Source organism: Cetorhinus maximus, chromosome 20 (genome assembly GCF_964194155.1).
Source record: "Cetorhinus maximus chromosome 20, sCetMax3.hap1.1, whole genome shotgun sequence".
NCBI lineage: Eukaryota > Metazoa > Chordata > Chondrichthyes > Lamniformes > Cetorhinidae > Cetorhinus > Cetorhinus maximus.
Genome location: NC_135898.1, coordinates 35,432,475 through 35,451,728, shown reverse-complemented (window position 1 = coordinate 35,451,728; position 19,254 = coordinate 35,432,475). Strand labels below are relative to the sequence as shown.

Sequence of the window (19,254 nt, the reverse complement as noted above, 5' to 3'; positions counted from 1 at the left end):
TTTTTCTCTGATGAATGAGCACACTGATAACCTCCACTAACCATAAAGGTAGATTTAGGCAGGTGGAATTTCCACGCTGATGTTCTTAGCAGGGAGGACTGGATTCATACTTGTAGGAAAAAGGGCAAAGGGAATGTCTGTTTTCCCTCTGAGCAGTGGGATGCTCCCACCTAGTGGCTTGGCTGAGAGCTGGCAAATAAAAGGTTGCATATGGTAACAACCTCCACCTCTTTGGATAGCAACGTAGGACTTAGTAGCTGGAGTAGCTCATTTGGCCCTTTGATCCTGCTCCTCCATTGAGTAAGATCGTGGCTGATCTGGTTGTGATCTCAACTCCACTTTCCTGTTTGCCCTCCATAATCCTTGACTCCCTTGTTTATCAAGAATCTACCTAACTCCATCTAACTAACTCAAGTTCAATGACCCAGCCTCTACTGCTTTCTGGGAAGGAGAATTCCAGATTCTCTGAATCCAGGCCTTTTAATTGTGAATTTGAACTTGAACTATCTTGTGTATAGACAAATATCATTCTCATTAGCACTTCCACTGGGATAAATAAACCAGTAGAGGGGCAGAGAACTTCCAAACTTCTTTCTTGCCCCCTCCATTCTGCTGCTGAGGAACTGAGCTGTCCTTCCATCATTGGATTCAGAGGCGAGGTTTTTCCTCTTCCAGTTAGGTAGCTGGGGAACATGCCAGAAAATGGTCGCTCGGTGTGTAGTTAAAGGTGTCTCCATCACTACCGGAGAACCTAAACAGTTCAGTATTTCTGAAGCTGAGGATGGAGGCCTGTAAACGTCAGGCTGCTGAGCAACACTCACAGGCAGACAGTTGTTCAGCATGAGGGGAATGTTATTGCATCAGCTGAGAGATTTGCCTTCCACCTGAAACAGACACAGTCTCTGCAGCCTGAACCAGATCAGAGTTAGGCCTTTGGTTAAACACCACCAGGGCCCGATAGCAAATTAAGCCGTCACCAATGCTAGGCTGACCAGAGCGGGGCTGGAGGGGTTGTTTGGAGGCTTTTCCAGGGTGGTGGAAGGGTTGTTCAGACACTATTCATGGGTGGGGAGCCCTTGAAAGAACTGGTGGTGGCTGGAGTTCATTTTCTGGACCCTGGAGCAGCACTGCCACAAAGGTAAATGCTCACAATTGTTTTGCCCATTTGTTGGGTGGGCTCAAGCTGTCGTTTTAAGGACCTGTAGTCAGGCTGCTCGGCTGCTGGCATGACTGAGGCAAGGTGTGTACCACAAGGTCTGAAATGCACCTTTGAATCTTTCGATTGAGGTCCTACAATTGGCACAAGATTCCTCCCTCCAGCCCCCAACTCGCATATTTAATCAGCCTTCTGGCTGTTTCAGTTGAGTTTATGAAATATTATATCAGCCAGGATATAGAAAAATTATTGAAAGGGAACAGGAGGCTCTCCCCTTACCCCACCCCTGCCCCCAGCCCACATCCTGATTTCAAACAGCTGGCCACCAATTTTACAGGCACAAAATGGTAGCCATGCATTGGATTTCTGCCGTGTTATTCTCCCCATGCCAACGTGTTGGTAACCGTCCGTACCCAGCTTTAGTCCAGTGCCACTGATAGGTGCCTAGAGGATTTCCGCTTGTTGGCAAACTCCTACCCTCCCCCCTGACGAGCTAATAGGATTTGGATTGCCAAGTTTCATCTCCTCCTCCACACTGGGGAGAAAAAAAGTGGAAGCATTTTTAACAGGCCTAACAATACTGCAGTGGTTGCTCACATGACCTAGGCTACCATGGGGATGGTGGGGCATTCAAGGCTCGGGCATAATGTACCATCACCAATGTGTGAAGGCATCATTACCAACTTGGCTACGAATGCCCACCATTTGAAAGTGGCAAAACCCAATTTTGAGATTGCCTATCATTGCATGTGATTTGATGTTTGTTCCTATGTTACAGAGGTGGAGATAAGTTCATGATAGGAAATAATCTCAGTACCACAGCAATATGAATAAAATCCATTGTTATGCTACTTACCACACAGAATGGTTCCGTCGATGTACAATACTAAGATTTAGTATGCCCAGATTTATGCAATGCACACATACATTACTGACCAGCCTGGACTTCCTCACGTTAAACATTAGCTCCTGTTTAAACATAGTTGAACGTTGTATCACTTTCAGTTAATTCATATCAGATCTAGAGAGAGTTGTTTTCCAGGCAGAAACAGAGGTAACTGTTTAACATTGTGGAATATACTTCAGTCTTCTGTAGTTTGCTCATCTGTCTGGTATTTTTCATGCAATTCCATAGGCCCCTGAGAGACTGAATAATACTCAATCGAAGAGCAGAGTAATCACAACTTGACCCTCTCGTGCCATTTAAACTTGGCAGAAAAGAACAAGGCCTGAAATCTGTGCAAAGTCGAAAGCTGTAATAATATTTGTAACATTACCATGGCTTTACATTTTCCTTCCACACTTCTTACCAGGCGATGTTTTAAATACAGTAGGTTTCCTGCTTTCTTAAAAAATTCCACATTCCTTGCAGTTGAGACACGATTCATAACGCTGATATAGCAGAACTGTAATAAGAGCAAATAATAAAAAAATAAAAATGCTGGAAATGCTCATCAGATCAGGCAGCATCTGTGGAGAGAGAAACAGAGGTAAAGTTTCGGGTCAGTGACCTTCCACCAGAACATCAGGTCATCAATCTGAAACGTTAACTCTGTTTCCCTCTTCACAGATGCTCCAGACCCGCTGAGTATTTCCAGCATTTCTGTTTTTATTTCAGATTTGCAGCATCCACAATATTTTGCTTTTGTTTTAATAAGAGCAACTTGCTTTTTGCCAAAGGGAAACCTGTCATGAAGATTTAATTCTGTCAGGGGGATAAACTGCATTAAAAATAAAATCTTGTCCAAATCCTAGTTCTTGTTTTCCCATTTATCGACCTGTTGATTGGATCAACCTCTTCAAGCTGCAACCCATTCCATTCCAGGATTCTCCAGCAAAGAACCATTTCATGGGCATAAAGCTGCTGTTAAGAGACCATGGGGCAGTTTCAGCCTCATACAGTTCACTAGAAGCTGAAGACCTGGAACCAGTTTGCTGGCACAGTGAGCTGGGCTGCGATCACATGGGCACCTCAGGCAGATGGGATGGAGTCATGTCCACATCCCCCCTCCATGGCCTGTAACCCCTCCTCTTTCTCGGAGTGGCCTCTTGAGCATTCCTGACTTCCTTCGCCCTTCCATAAGTAGCTGTGCCTTCAGCCATTTGGGCCCAAAATTCTGGATCCCTGAACCTCTTTCTCTCCATCTCGCCGCCCCCCCCCCCTCCTTTACAATGTCCGTTAAAACCAACCTCTTTGGTCAAGTCCTGTCTTAACATCTCCTTTTGTGGCACGGTATCAGAGTTTGTCCAAATACCTTCCTGTGGGATGTTTCACTGCTTAAAGTACTGCTGCACAAATGCACATAGCCATCATTAAGTCTTTTTATCTTCACCTGGAGCGCCTGAGCTTCAGCCAAGCCTTGGGCTGATAGCGAGGGGTGGTGAGGAGTTAACGAGGAAAACGCTGTCTTCTGGAACTCACTGCTTAATTGCTGGATGATAATCTGATCCAAAGGAGGTTAAAAAACAAGCAGTACACAAATTAAAGTTGAATAAAATCATAAGGGTAAAATGAAGTTCAAATGTGTGTCAATGAAACTATTAAATGCGTTTCTGGCTGAGCTGATTTATAGCAAAAAGGGCTGTCTTAACACGCCGCTTATCTTGACAGTTTACTCAGTAGAACATGAAAGCCTTAGACAATGCTGCCATTTAGAGTGCACAAAGGCACATTGCAACAGAATGACAAGAAGCCCAAAAAGGCCTGTCAGTCAAGCGCTGGTACAGGTAGCACTTTGAGCTGGTCCTGGGAGTCAGAGTTCATTATTCTACATAATGCTATAAATAGAGGAGATTATACTCACAAGTCACATTGCAGCAAATTTGAATCACAATCTCCACAGTGACAGCATTGTGGGCAACGCTATATACATATGCAGTGACACAACTTTAATTAGCAAGTCCATGGATCGAGCACCATGTGATAATCCATTCACAATATTTTTTCATTATTTTGGAGCTATCATGTAATAAAGCAGCCCCATCTCTCCCACACGTTTTTCATGTATGTTTTTTAGTAGCTCAAAATCAAGTTTTGAGTTCAGGCCCAGGCTTGTGACACAGTATGGTTGGTTTATTTTTCCTATCATGCCTTACAGAACAGAGAGAAACAGTAAAGGATTTATTGGCTGATTAACAGTCTGACAGGCCACAACGCGAATGCTGCTCGCCTACTGTAACCATCTTTATGCCAGCTAATAGGGTGGTTAGCCTTGTATGGTGGAGAGTTTAATAGGCTCTCAATCCATATGATGCAGGGGGTGGGGGACATTTGCACCCACTGGACACTCTGGGGGCTGTTGAGTGAGGTTCAAACCCCACCGATACGAATGCTGCCGTGATGCCAGTGGGGGTCTCGGTGGTTGGTAAGGAGGCAGTAATGGGTAGTTTTAATGACATGCTAAATCACCACACAGTGGAGTTAAAGTGAAACCTGCAGGTTGAGTTGCTAAAACAAAAATAAAAATACCTGGAAAAACTCAGCAGGTCTGACAGCATCTGCGGAGAGGAGCACAGTTAACGTTTCGAGTCCATATGACTCTTCAGCAGAACTAAAGAAAAATAGAAAAGAGGTGAAATATAAGCTGGTTTAAGGGGGGGTGGGTGGGGGGGGACAGGTAGAGCTGGATAGAGGGCCAATGATAGGTGGAGATAGTCAAAAGGACAAAGAGGTGTTGAAGGTGGTGATATTATCTAAGGAATGTGCTAATAGGTGACATTAAGGGTAGAAAGCAGGATGAGCAAGGTACAGATAGCCCTAGTGGGGGTGGGGGGAAGGGATCGAAATAGGCTAAAAGGTAGAGATAAAACAATGGATGGAAATACATTTAAAAATAATGGAAATAGGTGGGAAAAGAAAAATCTATATAAATTATTGGAAAAAAGGGGGATCAGAAAGTGGGTGGGGAAGGAGGAGAGAGTTCATGATCTAAAATTGTTGAACTCAGTATTCAGTCCGGAAGGCTGTAAGGTTGAGTTGCTATTGGGCAGCTCAACCATCATCATAAACAAAATAAATCCGCTCTCACTTTTGCCCATTGCAAGCTTTCCAGTTCTAAATTTGTCTCCACTGTTACCATCACCAACTGCTCTGTGGTTTTTATGTCATGTGACCGCACTGGGGAATAGATTTTACAAGAAAGGAAAATGTGTGGTTTGTCACATGGCTGAAAGAAACAGTTCACTAACCAAAAGAAAGAGTGGCTTTTATTGGGGCCCTTCCTACCAAGATTGAGGTACCCTAACAGGATGCTCAGTTTGTTATATCATTATCAGAGCTGTGGAGGAATTTTCAACTATAGATTTATGAATATATTAATATAAGTGCATCCATGGGTTTAGCTTTGTGTACACACCAACCTTGAATTTGATTTTGAATCATGGTGATAACCTTCTAACTTTGCCCTAGAAGCCTATGCTGTTCCTTTCTTGTTTAGAATACAGTCTGAATCATATCCTTTCTGTTTTCCTTAACTATAATTTAAACAATTAGGCATTGGCAGTTTTAAAAGAAAAATATATATATCTATATTGCAACACTTTCCTGTGGCGATGATTTCAGTAAGTTTGAATAGATTGAAAACCTCGTTACTGAAGAGCTGGGAATTGGGCCAGGATTCCTAACGTCTGTGTGGTTTCACTCCTTGGATCATCTACCATTTTCCTGCATCTTTATCTCTGACATGATGCCAGAACTGAGGACTTATAACTATCAGGAAAAACTGAACAGGCTGGGACTCTTTTCTCTAGAAAAGAGAAGGCTGAAAGGTGACTTGATAGAGTTCTTTCAAATTATAAAAGGGTTCGATAGGTTAGACGTAGGGAAAATGTTTCCACTTGCAAGCATGTCCAAATTGGGTCTTAAGTCATGAATAAATCCAGTACTTGGAGTCATTGAGGCTAAATTCACTAGGTGAAGACTAGGTGAAAAGGAATAGGAAGAATATGTTGATTAGATGAGGTGAGAAGTGTGGGAGGAGGCTCGTGTAGAGTGTAAGCACTCACTAGCTGGCCAAATATAAACTCTGCACAGTTAGATATAATGTTGCAGTGGCTAGCAAAATCAGGAACTCTTATTTTTCCCTTTAATGTTTGCTTCATACTTTCTAATTTGAATATCTTCTGGTTAATGAGATTTTAGCCTCAGGGAGACTAGCCCATCTGTTTCGCTGTGCATTACAATGGACACTGGGCACCATGATTTCCCCACAACCTTCAGCTTGCAAGAAAGGCTTGTCAACAAGAACATGCGTTTGGAAAATTGCCCCATATTTTATTTGTATATGCAAATATTTAGCACAGTGGATGTGATCTGGTAAGGCAGCAGCCTAACTAAGTGGATCGAAAGATGTCCTAAACCGTGGAAACATAATTCAAGTGGTTTCAAACTGTCCTTTAGATGAGATGTTAAACTGACTCCTTGTCTGTCACCTCAGTGCACATGAAAAGTTCATGTCTTTATTTGAAGAAAAGCAGGGGTGTTCTCCCTGGACCTGGCCAACATTTATCCCTCAATCAACATAATTAAAGAGAGATTATTTATTCATTATCATACTATATACAGCAAATTAACTACATTTCCTATACTGCAATAGTTTACTACACTTCAAACGTATTTAATTGACATTGGCCTTACGATCAACATGAAGAAATATACCAGTCTGCTCTAGGAAAGCTCCATCTCGAAGCCAAGGATTCAGTCTGTGACCAGAACCTGTCAGCAAACGATAAGTTCACTTATCTCAGCACACTATCCGCGCTTTCTATATTGATGATGAGACACATGCAAGAATTTCCAAAACAAGTGTAGCCTTCCGCAGACTTTGAACATTAGTCTGGTAATGAAGGGGAGTAAGTCTGCCTGCCAAACTCAGTCTGTAGAAGAATAATCCAGCCCGCTCTGCTCTATACAATAGAGACTTGAACTCTGTATCAGCGTCATGCCAAGAAGCTCAACCACTTTCACTTCAGCCTTCAGAAGCTTCTGAAGATCAGATGGCAGGACAAAGTACCAGACCCTGAGGTGCTGACCCGAGCTGGCATGCCAAGTATCCACACGATATTGAGACAGTCACAGTTGAGTTAGGCTGGTCACGTAGCCAGAATGTCTGACACTCCTTCCAAAGCGAATCTTCTATGGAGAGCTTGAGTCTGGGGTTGTGCACGTCAAAGGAAGCACTGCAAGGACACTCTGAAGGCTACATTTAGGAGTTTTGATATATCAACTTCGAGCCCTGGGAGAAACTCGCTCAGGATTGCTGCACCTGACGCAACAAAGTAAAAAACGTGCGGCCTCCTTTGAAAGCAAGCACATTATCGGAGGCAGAGAGAAAACATGAGGATTGGAAACCCTGAGACAGCAACTCGTCCAATCATCTACCTTATTGCAGCAGACCCTCCTGGGTGCTGATCAGTCTTAGCAGTCACTTAGCTTCTCACCAGACCCCATCAAAAAACCCAGATTGTAAGCCTGGTCATCTTCACCTTGATGGACAAACAGGTAAGTTTTGTTGGCTGTAAAGAACTTTGTGACATCCTGAGGTCACGAACAGTGCTTCATGAATGCACGTGCTTTCTTTATCTAATCCTTGTAATTGGAGGCTTTGTGAACAGCCTCTGCTGTCAATCTTTAAAAATGAACCTCGTAGCTTCAGTGCTATGTTTGAGTATGGGGGCAGGGTTGACATGTTTTATAATCACTAGAATGATCGACCTAAACAGAGTTGGTGTATTTGGTGACCACTTTGGTGCCTTCGGAGACGGCGTGTTTGGCCAGTTCCCCTGGCAGCATGAGGCAGACGGCGCTCTGGATCTCTCTGGCCGAGATGGTACGGCGCTTGTTGTAGTGAATGAGGTGATGAGCTTAAAAATGTCGACAATGAAGGAATTCATAACACTCATGGCCTTGGACAAGATCCTGGTGGAAGAGTGGACCTGGGTCAGCACCCTATACATGTAAGCAGAATAGCTCTGCTTGCGAGATTTCCTCTGCTTCTTGGTGACTTTAGTCAGCGACTGCTTCGACGCCTTATGGGACGCACCCCCTTAGCCGCAGCTGCCACCTCAGGCATTCCACTCCACTTGGACCAACTCAAGTTGCGGGGGGGGGGGGGGGGGGTGTTATTGCTAATGGTTGGTTGATTTATGTTTTTGAAGATATGCCAGGTGATGGGCCTTGTTTGATTAAGGACTGAGAGAACATATAAAGAGAGTCAGCTGGGACACTGCTTGAGTAGTTAGGAAGCAGAGATCTGTAATGCTGTGTCCTGTGAATAAACCTACTATAAAGACAAAGACCTGCATCTTGTTCCATAGTTCACCATCTGGCTCAGATCAATTTAACAGCTATTTGGCCTTAAGTTTATCTTTTGAACTGGCAGTTGCTGTCAGTACCGCCACATCATGGGTTAATTCCTTACTGGGGCTATTGGGTGCTTCTGATCAGTTGCTGTAATCTTGGAAACATCTGAGGTAAGGATCATCCATGATCTAATAGGATGGCAGAATGGGCTTGAGGGGCTGAATGGCCTCCCGTTCTAGTGTTCATATGGAAATCCAGCATCCCCTGATCTTACACTGATTTTACAGTAGTTTTTGGGGAGAGCCTACCATAATGTGGATACCCCTGGTGATTATGTACTTTCTGGTCACGCTGAAGGCTGTGGAATTATTGACTGAAAATTTTAGGAAGAAAGATTTCACAGTTGTTTAACAGGAAGTGAGATAGCCAGTGCATATCGTGTTCCAGCAACGGCTTTTGTTATAAAATAATCAGACAAAATGCCAAAGAAAGTAGGTTATTGTTGTCATGGTAACCTTTTCTATTATAAATTCAGCAGTTATTTACAATGCAATGCTCTATTATGTTAAAAATGCAACTGGTGATAATGGATTATAGAGAATATAGATGACCAGGAAACAAAACATATTAATAAAGTCTAAATATTAAAAGTTTTGATTTATGCTTGAATGTGATTCAATGTTATTGTACAGAAATGTCAATGCATTTTATTTTTGTTGCTCTTGTTTTTGTTTTGTTCCCTGGTTTCCCCAGACCACACACAATATATTAGCTTGTGTCAGTGCCATTCTGAACTGGTTATTAAGAAGAACTGGTTATTAGGAAGCATTGCTGGCAACCTGGGCATTTGGAACCTTCCTTTTTCTCCACTTTTTCTCTCCCACCCGTTTGAAGCCCCGGGCCCTCTGCTCTCTATCCCCACAGCAGCATGGCCGAGATAGGGAACTCATTGAAATGTATCTGACACCACAGCATCTATTCTCAAGCAAGTCAGTTCGACTGTAACCTGCACTTGTTAGTGACATTATTGTAGAAATAGCAGTTATTTAAAAAACAACTGATCTAACATTAAGTATGAGTGGTAGGTCAGATGATTGGTCAGAATATAAAGAATGGCAGAGAATTACTAAAAGGTTAATCAGGAGAAAGAAATTAGAGTATGAGAGGAAGCTAGCTAGAAATGTAATAGCGGATAGCAAGAGCTTCTTCATGTATTTTAAAAAGGAAAAGTGTAAGTAAAGTGAGCGCTGGTCCTCTAGAGACTGAGGATGTGGATTTAATAGATGATGAGGAAATAGCAAATGAAATTAACAAATATTCTGCTTCTGTCTTCACAACAGAGGATACTAAAAACATTCCAGTATCGAGAGGTGGAAGGGAGAGGGGAACTTGGTGAAATTACAATCACTAGGGAAGCGGTGCTGAGCAACTTGATGGAGCTGTGGGCTGACAAGTCTCTGGGTCCTGATGGTCTTCATCCTAGGATCTTAAAAGAGGTGGCTAATGAGGTAGTAGATGCGCTGGTGTTAATTTTCCAAAATTCACTAGATTCTGGGAAGGTTCCATCAGGCTGGAAAGTAACAAATATAACCCCTCTCTTCAAGAAGGGAGGGAGACAGTAAACAGGAAACTAGGCCAGTTAGCTTGATGTCTGTAATGGGGAAGGTGTTAGAATTGATCATTAAGGAGGTTATAGTTGGGCACTTAAAAAGAAAACTCAAGGTAATTGGGAAGGGTCAGCATGGTTTTGTGAAAGGGAAATCATGTTTAACCAATTTATTGGAGCTCTTTGAAGGAGTAACATGTGCGGTGGTTAGAGGGGAGCCTTTAGACGTACTGTACTTGGATTTCCAGAAGGCATTTGTTAAGGTGCCACATCGAAGGTTATTGCAGAAAATAGAAGTTCATATTGTAAGGGATAACATATTAGCCTGGATAGAAGATTGGCTGGCTGTCAGAAAACAGATAGGATGCATAAATGGGTCATTTTCTGATTGGCAGGATGTGACGAGTGGAGTCCGCAGGGGTCTTTGCTGGGGCCTCAACTTTTTACAATTTATATCAATGACTTAGATGAGGGGAGCGAAGGCATGGTAGCTAAATTTTCAGATGACTTAAAGATAAGTAGGAAGATTTGTTGTGAAGAGGATATGAGGTTGCAGACAGATATAGGTAGGTTGAGTGAGTAGGGAAAAATCTGGCAGGTGGAGTATTATGTTGGAAAATGTGAAGTAGTTCATTTTGGCAAGAAGAATAAGAAAGCAGACTATTACTTAAATGGAGAACGACTGCAGAATTCCGAGGTGCAGAGGCAACTAGATGTTCTAGTACATCAGTCACAAAAAGTTAGTATGCAGGTACAGCAAGTAATTAAGAAGGCTAATGAAATGCTATCCTTTATAACAAGAGGAGTTGAACATAAAAGTAAGGATGTTATGCTTCAGTTATACAGGGCTTTGATGAGACCACATCTCGAATGTTGTGTGTAGTTTTGGTCTCCTTGTTTAAGGAAGGATGTAAGTGCGTTGGAGGCGGTTCAGAGGAGGTTTACTAGATTGATATCTGGAATGAGCAGGTTGTCTTATGAGGAAATGTTGGACAGCCTGGGCTTGTTTTCACTGAGTTTAGAAGAGTGGGGGGTGATTTGATTGAAGTATACAAGATCCTGAACGGTCTTGATAAGGTGAACGTGGAAAGGATGTGTTTCCTCTTGTGGGTGAGTTCAGAACTAGGGGGCACTGTTTTAAAATTAGGGGCCGGCCTTTTAGGACAGAGATGAGAATTTTTTTCTGAGGGTTGTGGAACTTTGGAGAACTCTGCTTCAGAAGGTGGTGGAGGTGGGATAAATGAACATCTTTAGGGTGGTGGTAGATAGATTCTTGTTAGGCAAGGGAATCAAAGGTTATCGGGGGTAGATGGGAATGTGGAATTTGAAACACAAACAGATCAGCCATGATCTTACTGAATAGTGGAGCAGGCTCGAGGGACCAGTTGGCCTACTTCTGCTCCTATTTCGTATGTTCGTATGTAAAATCTCTCTACTTTAAACGGCTGCCGCAGCAGAGCCATTGAAACTGAGAGTTTCTGTCAGGAATGAAGAACAGATAGTCATTATCAAAAAGTAAACAGGCGGGTGAATACAGTTTGGAGTGGAAGCCTCTATTACTGCTGTTGTAAGCTATGACTGCAGAGTTTTGCCAAGCTAAGGGTCTATGTCTGTGCTTCTACATAAGTTTTTCATAAATAACTTTTTTAATTTACCTGAAGATTATTTTTTCCCTTTTCCAGGAGATTACATGATGATGGGGTTGAGGGAGTTGGTGGGGGGGTGGGGGGTAATGGAATGAGGTGGGGATGATAATTCGAGCCCTCCAGAGAACTCTGTTCCCCTGACTCTGGTATTTTGTCTATCCCTCATTATTGGTGGTTGTGCCTTCAGCTGCCTTGGCCCAAAGCTCTGGAATTCCCTCCCTAAACCTCTCCATCTCTCTGTTCATTAAACCAGTCTTTAAAATCTATTTCCTTCTGTCCTAATACCTCTCCCTGGGTCAACACTTGTCCGATTACACTCCTGTACAGTGCTTTGGGGAATTTTACTACATTAGAGCCACTGTATAAATGCAAGTTGTTGTTGTAAGTTGTGACTGCAGAATATGCTAGGCCCACGGTCTATGTCTGTGCTTCTTTTACTTAAGATTTGTATAAATAACTATATATTTTTTATTAATTAGGTAATTGCAGCCTCAGAGGGCAGCCGAGAGATGGACAAATGGAGCCCAGCCTCGGCTTTGTCAAGGGAAGGGGCGGTGACGCAGATTGAGAATGGGGAGAAGGAACCGAACGGCTGTGACATCTCCGAGGGTTCAGATGGCAAAGGGGACCAAGCCAAGGACAAAGTCAGCAAAGCCAACGGTGAAGAGTCGAAAGGAAAGGAGGCCGAGCCGCTGTCTTTGCAGCAGGGCCTCGAGATCCATTCGGGAGATGCGCTGGTACAAAGCCCAGCAGAAAGCAAGGCCGCCTCGGCACCCTGCCAGGATCCTGAGTTGCCGCAACATCCGGTGGACAAGCTGGCAAACAGTCTACAGGAGAAAGCTGCTAGTGAGGCAACCACAGCTGAGAAAGGTGCAGAGAGAGGAGATGCTCCTGATCAGGGACCAAGCGTACTGTTGCCGGATGCTGCAAATGCCTCCGTTCATGTCGATCAGCCTCCGAAAGAGGAAGTTGACAATCGGCCGGGGAGTCACCGGCCGGAGAGCAGGCAGAGACAGCCACTTGGGCAGACAGGGAAGGTTAACCTGAACCCCTCTCCCGGGCCCCTCAAAGAGAAGGAGGAGCTTGTTATGACAAAAACTGAAGCTTCCCCCAGCTACCTGCCTCTGGTGTACTCCAGGGGTCACCCTGGCATCATGTCACCGCTTGCCAAGAAGAAGTTCTTATCACAGGTCAGTGGGACTTTGTCCAACAGTTATCCAATCGGAGCCCCACCTCCATTACTTAGCAGTAAAAAATGTGATGAGAATGGTGAGGAAATGGTTACGACTGAGAGTAATTTTTTACAAGGCTCCACGCCAGACCAGTTGGCCATTAATAGACCTTCTGTGATTCAACATGCGCATAGTTTTCAGAGGAGAAATACTGATGAGCGAGGGGAGACATTTAAACATGATGGTTTGAATAAATTATCCGATTCTGAGGCTGCTTATCTTTCTAAGCATCACCTCATTTGCTCAGACTCATTCAAAAGTGGCGCTCCTTACCCTTTCACCTCTGACCTTGCAGATAACGAAAATAAAAGTTCTGAGAAGAAAGGTTGCCAACCATCACAAGTGTCAAGTTTTCTAGCAGACTTCTACTCCTCCCCACATCTGCACAATCTTTACAGACACACAGAGCATCATCTTAATAATGACCACACATCGAAGTACCTGAGCAGTATCATGAAGGATAAAAGTTCTTCATTTGTGCAAAATAAAAACCAGGATTCGGTCTATTTAAGTTATCTTTCAACATTGCACCGACAGGAAAAGAAATGTGCAGTGAAACCTCCCACGGAGGAGCAGCCCACTGACTTGAGTCTTCCAAAGTTAAAGAAAACGCTACCCAAGAGCTCGTCAAATAGTACCATTCACTTACCATCGCAGCTCGACATTAAGAGCACGATAGCAATTACACAGTCGGCCCATACTGACTGCAACCCCAAAGCTTGCCGTGTCCCTCCAATGCCAATACCAAGCAGCACCAAGAGCAGTGAAGCCATCCCACCCTCCTCGGTAAAGCTAGAGGAAGTGGTCAGACCCATCATCAGCTCCAAAGGCAGTTCACAGATCATTGGGAGCTCCAAACCCATCAAGAGGAACCATGAGGGCACAGACAACAGCAGCAGTCAGAGCCCGGAGAAAAAACTCCGGGCTGTGTCACCCATGCCGCTGGCAAAGGACCTGGTGCTGAAAGAAAAGCCGTCTGACTTGGAAGGGGAAAGCAGCAAAAACCTGCCCCCGGGGATCATCTTGGAGGGTCACAAGTTCCCGCTGCCAACTCCAATATTCCCAGGTGTGTATCCCGGAGCCTTCGTATCTCAGGTTCAAGATATGTGTGACGGCCTGGGCTCAGGGTTTCCAGTTGACTATGCCCATCCCTTGCAATACTTGAAGAATCAGGCTGTGCTGTCTCCACTCATGCAACCACTGGCCATCCATTCCTTCATGATACCGGCAATGCAAAGGCAGATCCTTGCTTCGACCGGCGCCTCTCCACAACTGTATAGACACCTGTCCGCAGCTGCTGCCCCGGTCGCAGCCTCTTATGGGGACCTTTTGCACCATAGCCTTTATCCTCTCGCTTCTCTGAACCCACAGGTTGCCTATTCCACGTCACCAATCTCTTCTCTACATCCCGGTGCGAAACTATAAACGTTTTATTTTGTGAACATTTGCTGAAATCAAGAGATGTAGCGTAACAGCCTGATAGCCCACGTTACATCGTAAGACTTTGTGATTGCAAGCTACCAGCAACTGGTTTATGTATTTCTTGCATTCACTTTAGGTGTTCTTATATCATCTACAGATTGTAAGATTTGTGTTTTTTTTAGTACATTGAATGCGAAGTAATATTTTTTTGTACATAGAAATTTTTTTTGGCTGCAACCTAACACTATCACGATCGCGATATCAACACATTAAATGGCTGTAAATATTCACTACAAACATTTACATCTTAATTTATGCAACTGTAGTCAGGTTTTACTTCCAGCTTCTGCTGTTTTGGTGTGCATTTCTCGCAGTGTCAGTTGATGGATGTGTTGAATATTGTGTTCTTGTTCCAGAACAGGATAGAAATAATAACTACAGGAAGTTTGCTGCAGCTGTAAATGTCTGTTTGGATTCTTTTGAATCCTTTCTGTAGAACCCATATGTGGTGGTTAATTTCTGTACTATGTAATAGTGCACCACTGGTCTTTTTTTTTTCCACTGATTTTTTTTTTGGATATATTACCATTCTTGCAGTTGTTAGGGGCTTGACTTTCACATCGATAAAAAAAGAATCGTTTACAAAGCATAAAGTAACTGTAACTCGAGTAACACTTGCCAAGTTTTAATATTGATTCAAATTAAATGTAAATATTCAAATTCAGTTTTCATACTTTCAATGCCATCCTAGCTCTCAAAATTACTGCTGTTAAACCGCTATGAGCTAAAGATTTGTATATAAGATATGCTAGCTGTAGTTTGCAGTTGCTACATTGCAGGGAAAAAATGACGGTAATTTTATATTTAGATCCTGCCTGCCTTGCATTTAAGGTCACAAAAGTATAGCTGCAAGGGTTCTTTCTGTGGTTCCACATAATGTTTTGTCAATCAAATGTTTGAACCGTAAATCTCTCTAATGTAAACAAGGCAGATTTTGAAAAGAAGCAAAAGTGAAGCTGAATAATAAAATGAAGAAAAACAAGATTCCACTTTAGCATTGGCGAGCATTCTGCTGGTTTTATAATAAAGCCCCTTCAGTCTATTCCCGTTGTCTGTGCAGCTGTTGGTGAAGCTTTAATAAGATTTGTGTTGAAATGCAGTTCTGGCTCTTTGTTCAACTCCTGTGCTTGGCTCAATCTGTGGCAGCCTTTTGGAGCTTGGAAAATTTCACTTTAAGTTTAAAAGTGCCCTCATGCTAAGCAAATTAAACATAGGCAAAATACTTTCAAAGAAAGTCTTTCTTAAACTTATTAGAACATTTGCTTCTAGAGAACTTGACATTTGGTTACAATAATTTCCTTTCAGTTCCACACTAAACATGTTTAACTGATGCCTCAGTATTGCATGTGGCCTTCTGGCAACTCCACTGCAGCATCAAGAACTAACTGTGCCTTTTCATTTCAACAACACATTAAAACTTCAGTACTTAACCGCACATGTTTGTCAATGGTATACCGTGGTCACATCTGGTCTAGCTTTGCAAAGAGCATTATGATCATAAGTATTGTGAAATCAGGATATATTATTTTTGTTGGTTTCCATGCTCGTAATGATTATAATGGGCACTTACAAGATTGTTTGTTTGATTGTGGCTATATTAGTTACAGAGAATGTTGTTCTCAAATGGCCGTTTTATTCACCAAGACACATTGCTTAAATATTTTCAGTCTGTATCTTATCAGCAAGATGTTTATACTGACATGTTCTTATTATGAAACTTGTATTTTGTAAATAATGAACACATTTCTTTTTGCAATTTTGTTTTGGTCTATAGCACATTTTCATGTATGGTGATTTGTACATAGTTAAAAGCGAAGACTAGTAACATTAAGATGAGTCCTGATAGTTTAAGGTTATTGAGTAACCTTGTATTAGGTTCAAACTTTAAATCTAATGTTGCTGAGCCAAATGTAAACACTAAAGTTTTGTTTTTGTATGTTCAGTGTACTTGGCAAATGCTTTTGATACTTTGTTCCAATAGTTTATCAATCACATAGCTGGCAAAATATTTTGTACTTTCTGATCCACTGTTATATTTAATAAAAGTTTTACTACTTAAAATGTGAATTTTTTCTTTGATTTAGATTAGTCATTTTATTTTCAAGCTAAGGAGCCTTTCTCAGAACTTAAGTTCTGTCACATTTTAAGTAACAGCTCCAGCAACTTACTCGCAATGATGGAATTGCTGTTATGCAAATGATGCTTAGGTGAAATATGAAGGGTACAAGCAGAAGTGATATCTTAAAATGAATGTTTGAAGGCAGTTAAAGTTCAGACATGTTACCTTAATGTACACAATGTGACATTTTGTTGCAGACCTTTTGAACACTTAGCTAATTTTGTGACAATGCCATTCTGAACCAGCTAATAGGAAGTATGCCAGCAGGCATGTGAAACTGCTGACCTTTGCTTGCTGTATCCCACAACAACATGACTGAGATAGGGAATTCATTGAAAAAAATGCCTGACCTCTCACCATCTGTTCTCAAGCAAATCACTTTAATTGTGGTCCAGACTTTTCGAACATTGGACTTTTTAAACAAGATTTTTAAAATAGCTGTCATAAATAATGTTTTTAGGTTAAAATCTTTTTCCACTAATCTTAAAGCCTTCAGGTTTTTTGACCAGATTTCTGCAGGTCCCCAGCTCGGCTGACGTTCCCAAAAAAACACAATTTGATCATTTTAAGTCCACTTTCAGTTTTAGGAATTCAGTAAAAGTCTCTGTCATTGACAAGACTGGACCCCTGAAACTAGCACCAGTAGGAGATTTGGGTTTTACCACTGTCGGTCTGTTTCAATTCTACTTTAGATATATGGTAGGAAGGGCATAGTGGGTGTGAATCCAGTGTGAAAGGCAAACTAGTATTTATATCATGTCTTTTACATTTTCATGATGTGCCAAAATGTTTTACAGTCAATAAATTACTTTTGAGGTATAGTCACTGTTGTTTTGTAGGCAAAGGAGGCAGTCCATTGGCACCCAACAACAGTAGCACGATGATTGATATACTGGCCAATATGTTCTTTGTACTATTGTTTGAAGGATGAATATTGGCCCAGGAGAGACTGTACAGATCAAACCACAATTAAGCACAAATCATGCTCAGAGGCAATAAGAAATAGTGTTATTGAACATGGGAGAAAAACACATTGGATCTTTTGAAATTGAGGTTAAACCTAATGCTTTACCCTCCATCTCATCTTTCTTGTACTTGAAGCCTGTGTAAAAAAATAGCCAAGTGTTGTACTGTTTCTGATTGGTATTCCTCACATTGATGGAGGGAATTCAACAGAAAATATTTTAATGGAAAATAATAGTGATTAACTCCATAAGAATGCAACCTTCAATTGCATGTATCCTGAAGGACGTGAGGTATATTCATTTTTATGTCTCTAGAACATGCTTGGTACTCAAATAATTAAATGAATGCTTGAATTACACAGGAATCAATTCCTTCATTTACCATCTATGGATAGAAGATAAGTGTCTTCAGTGTACATAATTTAAAAATAAGTAAAGACTATCATTTTGTGCTGTTGTAATGTGTGCAATGTGTTCTGTGCTTTCCAAGAGAATAGCATGTTACATATTTTACTTAATTTGTATAAGTTAATTGTCATATGGATTGATACACTATGTATAAAACATTATGTGCTTTAAAATGCATGTTACATGGTACAATCTAATGTTACATGATATAACATGCATTTGATCTGATAAAATACCATTTAAGTGTTTTATATATTCCAGGGTATGATGCAAGGTTCTACTGCGGTTGTTACATAGAACGGCACATGGCCTAGAACTTGGTTTCTGCAGTACCCATTGCTCGGGTGCTACTCGGACTGTTAAAGCCCCAGTATGCTGAGTAGGAAATGTGTGCACATTTCCAGCTGTAAGTGTGCTGCTCACCAGGCATAGGTAAAGATATCCAACATGAAGTAGATATAAGGCTTGGATCAAGAAGAATAGAAGTGCTCGTTCCAACCACAGGTCAAAGGAAACGATCATTCCTCCAGACACCCACAATCACCATTGTTCCCTTTCCTTCTATCCATCTGCACACCTCCCCACCCAACCCTGCGCCTGGCCCCGGGTCCCAGAAATAGTCGTGGCCCAAATTCTAGACTGTTGTGTTACGTGATATAATGTGTTATAGTGTCTAGCTTGGAATAGGATTTCTGATTTACTGAGCTTTGACATCGGCTGAGCAAGGCGAATTTTCAGTGGTAAAAATCAAAACAGTACAACCACTTGCATTTCTATAGCCCTTCTTGCATCCAGGAAAATGGCTGAAATCAGAATTAACATTGAAGAGGGATTAACATGGTGAGGAGTTGGAATGTAATCATCTCCAGTCCAAGCAAAAAAAATTCTGCAAACCTCCCCCATTTCAATGTTGCTCAGAATTTGATTGAAGACGATGTAAAAGAATGTCAAGCGGGCTTTAAAAATGGGCTGCTGATTCGCTACTGCACACACTTTGCTTGAGGTCACTGCCCATGATGATTTTCAGCGCCAGAATACCTAGTCATTCATTCACTTGCTGTTTGTGGGTTTTTGTTCACTTAAGCAGCTGCACTTTGAAATTAATCCATTTTGGGATGTTAAGGTGTAATATAAATGTTATTTCTTACCTGGGCCAGCTGTCCCAGACTACTAACTGTGATCTTCAATTTTCTGTGTGTAGAGCAAAAATGTGAAGTACTTTGAGGAATTGGCACAGCAATCAAGTAGAACCAAGAATCTGAAAGGGGAGGGTGAAGGGGGAACTTGACTTGTTGGCCACAAGATTACAGTGTGATTTTAACTTTTTTTTTGCAATAATA

General features: G+C 42.0%; 1 protein-coding gene and 1 long non-coding RNA gene across 5 annotated transcripts in view; one reads left to right on the top strand and one right to left on the bottom strand.

Annotated features, from left to right (window-relative positions):
* LOC144695021 (uncharacterized) overlaps positions 1-2,090 on the bottom strand; it is a 61,717-nt gene extending 59,627 nt beyond the window's left edge. The window contains exon 1 of the long non-coding RNA XR_013579846.1: positions 2,013-2,090. This is a non-coding gene — a long non-coding RNA (uncharacterized LOC144695021). The remainder of the gene's footprint in view (positions 1-2,012) is intronic.
* Positions 1-16,483, top strand: part of arid5b (AT-rich interaction domain 5B) — a 143,195-nt gene extending 126,712 nt beyond the window's left edge. For all 4 annotated transcript variants that reach the window (XM_078565884.1, XM_078565883.1, XM_078565885.1 and 1 more), the window contains one exon: positions 12,188-16,483. In XM_078565884.1, coding sequence (XP_078422010.1) covers positions 12,188-14,365 — 2,178 coding nt within the window. In that variant the 3' untranslated portion in view covers positions 14,366-16,483. The remainder of the gene's footprint in view (positions 1-12,187) is intronic.
* The last annotated feature ends 2,771 nt before the right edge of the window (positions 16,484-19,254 follow it).